The sequence below is a fragment of the Galeopterus variegatus genome, unplaced genomic scaffold (genome assembly GCF_000696425.1).
Source record: "Galeopterus variegatus unplaced genomic scaffold, G_variegatus-3.0.2 Scaffold3374, whole genome shotgun sequence".
Classification (NCBI taxonomy): Eukaryota; Metazoa; Chordata; class Mammalia; order Dermoptera; family Cynocephalidae; genus Galeopterus; species Galeopterus variegatus.
Genome location: NW_007729485.1, coordinates 145,711 through 155,916, shown reverse-complemented (window position 1 = coordinate 155,916; position 10,206 = coordinate 145,711). Strand labels below are relative to the sequence as shown.

The 10,206-nt window shown below is 51.0% G+C and overlaps 1 protein-coding gene across 3 annotated transcripts in view; it reads left to right on the top strand.

The window, feature by feature from the left end:
- TAF5L (TAF5-like RNA polymerase II, p300/CBP-associated factor (PCAF)-associated factor, 65kDa) overlaps positions 1 to 10,206 on the top strand; it is a 29,910-nt gene that overhangs the window by 2,535 nt on the left and 17,169 nt on the right. The window contains exons 1-3 of one of the 3 annotated variants that reach the window (XM_008584783.1): positions 5,141 to 5,975; positions 6,243 to 6,387; positions 9,787 to 9,891. In XM_008584783.1, the coding sequence (XP_008583005.1) occupies positions 6,246 to 6,387; positions 9,787 to 9,891 (247 nt within the window). In that variant the 5' untranslated portion in view covers positions 5,141 to 5,975; positions 6,243 to 6,245. Of the gene's footprint in view, positions 1 to 5,140; positions 5,976 to 6,242; positions 6,388 to 9,786; positions 9,892 to 10,206 lie in introns of those variants that run through there. The other 2 variants (XM_008584782.1, XM_008584784.1) reach the window with 2 other exon arrangements.

The following is a 10,206-nucleotide window of genomic DNA, read 5'->3' as shown; positions in this document are numbered from 1 at the left end:
TTAGTAAGCAAAAATGTGCAGAACTTTGTGAATTAACATTTTTAAGCTTAGATGCTAATGCATGTTTCACAAAGTAATACGCTGTAAAACTATGTTGTTCAATACAGTAACTATTGGCCATGTAACTACTTAAATTAACAGTTCAATTTCTTGGTTGCACTAGATACATTTTCATTGCTCCGTGGCCCTGCGTGGCCCATGGTTACTGTGCTGAGCAGTGCAGGCCTGGAACACTGCCTTCATTGCCCAGAGTTCTCTTGGACAGTACTGCTCTACCATTTTTCATTCAAATCGAAAATCATTCCACTCTGAGACACACGTAAATGTTTCGAGGTCACTAAAACACCTCTGAAGAAACCTCACTTGTTGCATTTGAGTTCAGTTTCAGGAACAGCGAGAAGCTTAGGCAAAACATGTTGCCTTTTCTGTGGGAGCAGAACATCTTGTTTCTCCTGTCCACAGTGGTGTTTGCAAATAGAGCACACGTGAGAGCTTTCTTTATACGGTCAAAAATAGGCAGTAGTGTAGGTAGCCATTGTGTAGACTGTGCCGTGCTCGTCCACGTCAGCGAGGTTTTGTATAGAAGCAATTTTTCTGTGCAGTAACACAGTATTAAAGCAGGAATCAAATATTTGTGGTTTTTTGGTTCATAAAAATCCACAAAGATCATGAGCCTAAAGTAAAATGTCAGGAATTCCAGGCAGAAGCGAGACAGCAATTACTGTATTTTTAAGGTGAGTTTTGAACATGAGAAAGTCCCTGTGCCACGCCTCTGCCTGGGGGAGCTGAGGACCTGCAATGGAGCGCAGACGGCCTGCAGGAGCCTTATCGGGTGTCAGATTTGTCCTTCCCTCTGGGTGCTTCCTGAGGGTGGGTAGGGCTGGGGGGACGTTGGAATCGTCCTGTTGAATGGTCTGTGCTGTCAGGTGGCAGGAGCGGTTTAATTGCACGAACCACGTTCCTTTTTCTTATGTTAAGTTGCGAGAACTCCAGTTTAGGATAGGAGTTGCCAGCCCCTTTGAAGTAAGCGAGAGAGGGAAAGGAACCTTAAGACGATTACTGGGTTTTTTGCTCTCGTGAAGGATAATGGCCCCATGAAGCCGGCTGGGAAAAGTAGAAGGACGAGGTTTTAGGAGGGAAAATTTATTCCACTGTGAGCACGTGGAGTTACAGGCAGAAGTCGGCATGTCCACGTGGAGGTGTCAGTCTGAACTCAGGAGGGCTGTGGGACTGGAGACTGCGAGGTCTTGTGTCAGCAGCATGATGCAGGGGACGTAAAGCATGGAAGGGGGAGCAGAGGGCGGCTTGCAGGAGGCCCCGCAGCAGGAGGTGCAGCTGAGGGGCGTGAAGGATGGTGCTGAGCAGCGGCCCTCAGCTTCTGGAGGGTGACAGCCAGGTCATCTCCGCTTCTCCTCGTAGTCAGGGCAGGGGTGCATACCATGAAAGACAGAAGAAAAGAAAAGCGGCCGTCAGGCTGGACAGGGGCTGGGGAGTCACAAGTCCTGGTCAGGAACCTGCAGAGGGTGGAAGCAGGGTCGGCGGGCTGCACAGGGAGACCGTGCAGGTGGAGTGGCCGGGGCAGGAAGCTGCTGGGGACATCGCAGGCCCGGCTCATGATGGAGAAACACGTCCCGGGGCAGCCGCCTGCTCCCGGCCACCACCAGCACGGCCCAGCTTCTGCAGTGTGTCCAGAGCCCCAGCTGTGGCCTTTGTCACGTGCCGATCTACTTCTTAGGACACCGTGGGGGAGAGCCCGGCTCCCAGTTCGGTGTGTGTCAGTCTGAGCAAAGACTGAATGCGAAAGGCTGTCATGTCTTTAAAATTACAGGAGGTGTGACGGGAACTGCGAGTGGTGTGGCTCATTTACTTTCCAGCTGTGATTTATACCTTCACAAAGCGGACGGAATACGCTTTATCATGAGGATTGATGCAAGGGCTGGATGTTTAGGCTCTGCTTAGAATGACCTTTTGATAGATATTACAGTCAATTATGACATCTTATTTACTAAGAACTAAACAATTTTTTCGTGTTTTCAAGCATAATTTTACAATTTTAAAAAATACATTTACTCAAAAAAAAAAACTGGCCAACTATCTGAAGACTTATTGGAGGAGTGTGTCGTGTTTGCCCAGATTCATCTGAACTCACCCCTGCTCAGAGCCACCGCCTCACGGAGGCACGTGCTGTCCATATAGTGTCTCCTGTGGTGTGTCACTCAACGGGGCAGGAGCCTGCAGTGTGCGGGCTGGGGGCCTCCCCAGGCAGCCCCTGCCAGCCATGTGTGTTTGAGCACAGTGTGTGGGTTCTCTGTGTCTCTGCCCCTGGTATTTCTATAGTTAAATGTTGAGAGTGTGGCAGTGGCTTCTTCTGCACAGTTGTTACTTTGAGAGACAATCTATCGTGGGGTTTCATAAAGCAACTTTGTTGAAGTGTAGGTGGAAGAGTTGCAACTATGAGAAATAGATGCACATGTCAGAATCCTCATTTTAATTTCCAGAAATACTGATGGGGCAGGAAGAGAAGGGTATTTGACATCTGTTTTTACCCTTAAAAGTTAAGGTATTTTATGTAAACTGAAAACTATGAGAAATCATGAAATTTTAACAAAGATTATGTAGTTATATCCAAATGCAATTTATATTTAAAAGATTTTATAGGAGAAGCTAGGAAGGTTGCTTTAGATTGTGGTGGTAGACTTATGGATGAGTTTCTCAAAAGACTTATGTCTGTTTTAAAGATTTTTTTTTCTTCATGTGTCCATTTATGGATATTAGTACTACAGAAATCAGTGGGGGTTGGGGGGACTGATTTCTCCAAGGCCGTCCTTTCGTTAATTATTTATTTCACTGGAAGTATATGGACACTGGAATAAAGTCCAGCTACACTGATTGGATTATGTCTCTGGCATTTGAGCTCAGCGTGGTTATAAAGGAGAGTAACCGCCAGCATTCCCGCTCTCAGGATCCTTGGCCCCATGGTGGATGACTGCCACACTCAGGGAAGGTCCCTTGTCATAAATGGTGGTTTGATTCAGAGACACTGACGCTTGGAGCTGCTAATTTGGGCACATTCATTAGAATCAGTATTTACAAACGAGCTCCTCGCAATCCCACGTGGCCGGTTTTCCCTCCTCTTTGTTCTCTCCCCTTTCTGTTTACTCCTTCATGGCCTTCGTGTTTCCCCTTCTCAGACACGCACACATGCTGTGCCACCTCGAGGACACTGTCATCACAGAGCCCGTGCTCCCCCAGTCAGTCGGGCCTGTCAGAGGTGCTCCTGCCCTCTGGCCATCATGCCCGTGGTTCCCAGTGGTACGTGCACGTGTGCCCGTGTCTGCAAGCTCGACGTAGGGAACCTGGGAAGGTTTCGGTCTCAGCTCAAGTATGGAATTGGGCTGGTCTGGGAGAGTCTGGAGCCTGGGAGCTCCTGAAGTTGGATTAAAAGCAGCTTGATGTGGGATGTGGGGTGGGAAAGTGTCTTGACTTTGGGAACGGGCAGTACCATCAGGGCCTCTCTGTGCTTTAACTTTTCCTGTAAATGTAACACTGACTCACATCTCTAGGGTTGAGGTTTATGCACAGACCCGCACTCACAGGGTTGTTATGTGTGTAGCCAGGTTAGAGAGCTGTGAAGGATCCCGATGTTGTCATACTGACCTGGTGATGCTGATGTGACTAGCACCCACAGAGAAGCAGCGTCTGTCATGACCGNTGCAAGCTCGACGTAGGGAACCTGGGAAGGTTTTGGTCTCGGCTCAAGTATGGAATTGGGCTGGTCTGGGAGAGTCTGGAGCCTGGGAGCTCCTGAAGTTGGATTAAAAGCAGCTTGATGTGGGATGTGGGGTGGGAAAGTGTCTTGACTTTGGGAACGGGCAGTACCATCAGGGCCTCTCTGTGCTTTAACTTTTCCTGTAAATGTAACACTGACTCACATCTCCAGGGTTGAGGTTTATGCACAGACCCGCACTCACAGGGGTTGTTATGTGTGTAGCCAGGTTAGAGAGCTGTGAAGGATCCCGATGTTGTCGTACTGACCTGGTGATGCTGATGTGACTAGCACCCACAGAGAAGCAGCGTCTGTCATGACCGATTCAGAGACGAACGCGGACAGCAGGGACCCCATGCTCAAAGTAGCAGAGTCCTTGTTTAGCAATTCTAGAAGTCTTAATTAAAAAATGGTCAAAGTCATCAATACGGTGAAAGAATAATGTACCATAACCGAGTAAGGCAAATTCTGTAGAGAAAATACAGCTCCGTGTTGGGAAACTTATGAATGTGCTTTGTTCTATCACTGAATTGCAGCATGTCAGACCCAGTGCCCCCTTTTAACATGTTTTATGTACTCTTTGGTAATCTAGAAATGAAATGCATAAATAATAGGATCTTTCTATGCAAATAGCTTAATGTGCATATGATGTCCTAACAAGTATATATTACCTGTGTGTGGGCATCTCTCTCTCTCTCCCGCCTTCTTTGTTTGCTCATTGTATGACTTCTAGGGAATTGAAAAGTAGATCTTCAAAGTATATTTTAAAAGAGCTGCCACAGGGGCCGGCCCGGTGGCGCACTGCGCTAGTGCGCCGCTTGGGAAGCGCGGAGGTGCTCCCGCCGAGGGTTCGGATCCCACATACAGACTGGTTCCCGCTCACTGGCTGAGCGAGGCGCAAGGGCAACACCGAGGGTTGCGATCCCATTGCCGGTCCCAGCCCAGTACGGGGGCGACACTGAGGGTTGCGATCTGTTGCCGGACACGGAAAAAGACAAAAAAAAAAAAAAAAAAAAAAAAAAGAGCTGCCACAAATCAGTTTGGAAGGAAAGGATTCTTTACAGATGATTATTTACATATTTGGAATAATGTGTAAGCTACAGTAACTGGTAAAATGTTTGCTTATTCACTACACATCATACACTAAAAGAAATTGCAGATGACTAAAAATTACATACAAATATAATTTTAAAAAATGTTTATAGTAAAAATAGGTAACAGATTTCTGGAAAGGTTAGGATTCTACATCTTTAAAAAAAGAATGAAGGGGCTGGCAGGTCAGCTCAGTCGGTTAGAGCACGGCCTGATAACACCGAGGTCATGGGTTTGGGTCCCCACACTGGCCAGCCACCAGGACAAAAAGGAACAAGGCACTCTCCAAGGAGAAAGCCGGTGCGCGTAACTGAAACTGAAACCTGAAACGTATCCAGTAAATGATGTAAAGCAGATCTGCCACCCAGAACGCGGGAGCCCTGGGACCCGAGGACGTCACGGTGGTGCCTCTGATCACGGGCTGTGTTTCATGCCTTCTAGAGTGGACAGCACACTTTGGTCCTGGAGGGAAAGTATCTTTACGTGGTAGAAGTGACCCTGGAAAGTCCACCTGGCTGGCTCTGGTCGTCCGGACTGTGGTGTTCCCTACGTCTGGCAAAGTAGTGTTGGAGGCCCTGGCAGTTCTGAAGGTTCCTGTCATTCTTGATAAGAAACTTAGTAGTCAAGGAAAATAGTTGCTTTTTTTCCTTTTCTTGTTTCTCTCTCTTTTTTTTTTTTTTGTGAACCTGAGTTTTTCAGACAGCTGGCCCTGTTCAGCGCGTTTCCTTCCTCTTTCCTTCCCTTTCTCATGGGAGTCTCGGAGACGCTTTGCAGCGCACACGCTTGTGCATAGTCTCGGTTTGACGCTTTTCTGCACCTGCGGTTCAGATGAGCAGCAAAAGAAGCAGAGACCGATCAAAACGAAACCGCGTCGCGCGAACCCTTGACTTGGTGCTGGCAGCCTTTTCCTGACGGTTAGGAAAAGCACCCAGTCCCCTTCCCGTCGCGAGCTTCTCACGTTGTCCACCTCTGTTTATCCAGTTTCTGAATCGCTCAGGTCTGGATTTCACGCTGCCTCCTGCCTCTGTCGTGGCCATGTCACTGCTGATGGCACCGCTCACGCAGCAGGCGGAAGCCAGAGGCCCCGAGAGGCGCCAGCCCGCTTGCTCTTTGTGAGGTCTCTGGTGAGGGGTCCCCGGGGCGGGGTGAGGTTGTGGTGCTGAGTGGAGCTTGGGGGTGACCTGTGGATTGCTGCCCCTGGAAGAGCAGACACGACGGGGAGGGTGCTGGGCAGGCAGTTGGGGACCGGGGCTCGCGTCCGAGCTGGGCCGCACAGCTGGCCACGTGGCCGGTCTCCCACCGCCAGCCTGGCCCTGTGGACGCCGTGTTGGGGTCGCGGCTGCCGCGGGCCCTCACACTCTGCGTCCTGTGCTTCCTCCCGAAGGTCATGAGACGAGTGCGCACCGAGCAGATTCAGATGGCCGTGTCCTGCTACCTCAAGCGCCGGCAGTACGTGGACGCAGACGGTCCCCTGAAGCAAGGGCTGCGGCTGTCGCAGACCGCTGAGGAGATGGCGACCAACCTCACAGGTAACAGTGGGACAAGCCCGGGGCGGTGCTGCCTCTGAGGCTCACGTGCCCATGGCCACCACGCGGAGGCCTGCAGGGTCCCCTGGCTGAGCCTGTTTCCTTCTGCAGAGCTTCCAGGTTGGCATGTGCAGCTTTTTCCTTGCATAAACCCTCAGGGACACGGCCCTGTCCCTTCCTGCACAGGCCCTTCTCCTCCAGCGTGGCCCTTGTAGGTGGACCTCAGGTTTGCCAGGTGACCGAGGACTTCAGGGTCAGTGGTTGGAAGTACTGGTACTGTAGACATGCTCCTGAGGGTTTTAAAATTTGCTTTTGATTTTTGTTGTTTTGAAATCAGATTCTGTTTCAGAAAAACTCGTCTTGAATCCATCTGAAATAACAAGTAATTATTACTTCACTATTTTGTGAGTTGAGGGTTTTATGTGATATGATTTTCTTATACTGAGTTTCTGTTCTGAAGATTTTGAAAGTAAAACTTGCTGCGATGGCCCTGGTGATGAGGAACTACCTAGTGGCTGTGCGTGGTGCTGGGGTGGCAGTGCTGTCTCAGCTCAGCCCTGGCTCCCTCCTGGTGTGCTCAGACCGGGCCCTGGCTTCTTTGTTCCTGGACTTCCTCAGCTCTTCCAAACGTCTGTCACCACCTGCTCCATCACACAGCAGCTTTGTCCCCACGCTGCAGCAGCAGCTACTTGAAGTCCCTCTGTCCGTTCTTGTCAGAATCAAGCACCCAGATCGCGCTCGCCTTAAGGGTCTGCTGCCATTGCTGTGGGGAAGGAGTGACAGGACAGTAAAAACCTGAGCGTGTCCTCGAAGGAGTGGCTTCTGACTCCTGGAGACACTAACAGAAGCCAGCCAGGAACCTGCTCTCTAGTTCTTTGAGGACAATCCTCCTGTTCTTCCTTTCCTGCAGGCTCCACGAGGCTCCCCTTGACAGCAGCAGGGACAGATGATGGCCTTGGTGTAGATTAGCCGCTGCCTTATTGTTCTAGTAGATAGTTTACACGGTGTCCCACCTGGAGTGATTCCTTCTGAATGCGCTGTCGCAGCCTTCAGTGTGCATGAGGGGTCCCCGGCTGCGCTGCGCCTGCTGGAACCTGGGGCTGTCCTCAATAGAAAGCAGGAGTGCGCACCCGTGGCCAGCCTTCCAGGGCTTCACCGTCCTTAGTTGTCTCAGTATAGATGTAATGGCTTGTTGGGACAGTGTTATTCCTGGAAAACCACCAGGCAGAGTGAGAAACGTGAAATATAGTGATCGTCAGTCTTTTTCCTGGCTTCTTCTGTTACTTGAGTGATCTGAGCAATGTCTTCTGAATTCTGACATGTATTGAACATCGGCCGTGGGCCAAATGCTGGAAAGTCCTAGAGGTGGCTGACGTTTGATGCCAGCTCCTGAGCAGCTGAACGTTTTAGCCGGGAGGTGAGGCAGGGAAGGCGGTGACTGTGGAAGGGCGCAGTGCGGTGAGTCTGAGAAGTGGATGCCTCTGGTTCAGTAGGCGCGCAGCAGAGTGTCATCTGATCAGGCCGGCGTGTCAATGCGGCTTCCGGAAGGTCTCATTCCTGGTCACTAAACAGTAGAAGGAATGGGCGGAGTTTCCTTTATCACTCCCATTTTACAATTTAGGAAAGGTTTTATTTTTTTTGGCGGCTGGCCGGTACAGGGATCCGAACCCTTGACCTTAGTGTTACGAGGCTGTGCTCTCACCGAGCCAACCGGCCATGGGCTGAATTTCTGAGGAGCCGTCGGGGTTACGGGGGCAGGTTGGAGCAGGATCTCCCGGTTGTGGAGTGTGAACTGAGGGAAGTTGCTCTGGTGCAGCACTGATTGGCAGGCCCCTGTCAGATCCAGGGCAGCTAGTTAGCAGGTGCAGGGAGCAGAGAGTGCAGCCTGCATGGAGGACGTGGCCATGGGGTGGGGAGGAGGGGTGCGATTTAGGAATCCAGGACTTGGTGACTGATTAACTAGAGGTGCCGGCAACACGGAGGGAGGCGTCGTCCCTGCACAGCCTTCCACAGGCCCTGCTCCGCTGTCTCTGTGGCCTTGTGGGGCACGATGGCTTCCTTCTCATCTCATCTGCATCCCCCTTTCTGCACGCATCGCGTCGTGCCGTGGCTCGCTGGGTCCTGCTGCACTGATTACCGTTCCTCTGTCCTCACTCCGTGGTCTGAAATGTGTTAGTGTTTCATGCAGGTCGCAGGTTACCCCTGCCCCCTGTTAAAAGGGTAGGGGAACTTGGGTTTTCTTTTTGGAAAGCTTAAACTCACAGAACGGAGATGAAGTGCATGTTTACTTAGTGAATATTGAGACTCCAGCCTCCTTCCCCAATTCACCTGCCTGGAGAATCCTCCACAAAGTGAGGGAGACTCTTACCTGGTGAGTCTGACCTGCCCGAGACGTCAGTGCTGGGAAGTTGCCCGTCCAGGTTGTCCTGGGTGATGGGCCGGGCCACAGCACACGCAGTTGCTGTCGACGCTGGGGCGCCTCACTGTCACACAGCTGGGGACCATCAGACCCTGGAAGAAACGTGTGTCATATGAAAGACAGTTGGAAAGAAACAGGAGAAAACTTCAAAGATGCCATCATCACAGCCTTGAAACAAGAAGATAATGCTGTTTAGGGGGAAAAGAAAGAACAGACAACGAAAGCATTGTCGATTAAGTACACGTTAGTAAAAATGAAAAACTGGTAGGAGGGTCGAAAGTTAAGAAGCGTCCCAGAGACAGGAGTGAAAGGACAAGTGGAACACGGGGGAGACGATTAAAGGATCAGTTCAGGAGGTCCAACCTCGACATCGTAGGAGATTCAAAACGATGCAGGAAAATTTCTCAGAACTGGGAGACATGAATTTCCAGGTTGAAAGGGCCTACTAGGGCCAAGCCTGTGGCGCACTCGGGAGAGTGCGGCGCTGGGAGAACAGCAGCGCTCCCGCCGCGGGTTCGGATCCTATATAGGATGGCCGTGCGCTGTGCACGCACTGGCTGAGCGCGGTGCGGCCGGTCTCAAAAAGGACCAAAAAAAAAAGGGGGGGGGCCTACTAAATGCCTGCACAGCGTTGACTGTGGGCCACACCGGGGCACATTGTTGTAAAGTGTCAGAGCATGGGGTCACGCGTTTGCAGATAAGCCTCGTGAACTTACGTGCTGTCCTCTCCTGTTCATCTTATCTGTCCTGTGCTTTAGACCTTTTCATTCCTCTGTCCTCATTTAATCGGGTGTCAGGAGGGAGGGGAGACAAGCAGGTGTCACCAGGCTGTCACACTAACCAGGACCCTGCTGTCTTTGAAAATCTGCTGAGACATCAGCTGTCATTGCTGCGTGCTTGCCTCTGTGTGCCTTGCTGTATGGAGCTATACCGGGCTAACGACTGTCTTTCCCGCCCCATCCTGTGTGTCTTTTCCTCTTTAGTCCAGTCAGAGTCTGGCTGTGCCAACATCGTGTCTGCAGCCCCTTGCCAGGCAGAGCCCCAGCAGTACGAAGTGCAGTTTGGACGGCTGCGGAATTTTCTCACTGGTAAGTACTCAGCACTAGGAGCCTTTTCTTATTTAAGAAAGTGAGTCATAAAATATCCCTCAGAGCCTCCTGTATCCCCGACGTGGCATTAGGCACTAGGGACTCAGAGGTACTTTAGCGCAGTCCTTGTGTTCAGAATCAGGGTCTGCTGGAATTCCCAGGAGACTTAAATCATGAGGCTGACGTTCACAGGGTGAGGGCTCTGGGTGTGTCTTAGTCACTGTTTATCCCGGGCCTTCAGCACAGCGACTTGCGACCGGTGGTGTGACGCAAAAGCTGCATCAGCCACGCCGAGCCACGTCCTTAAGTGCAGTG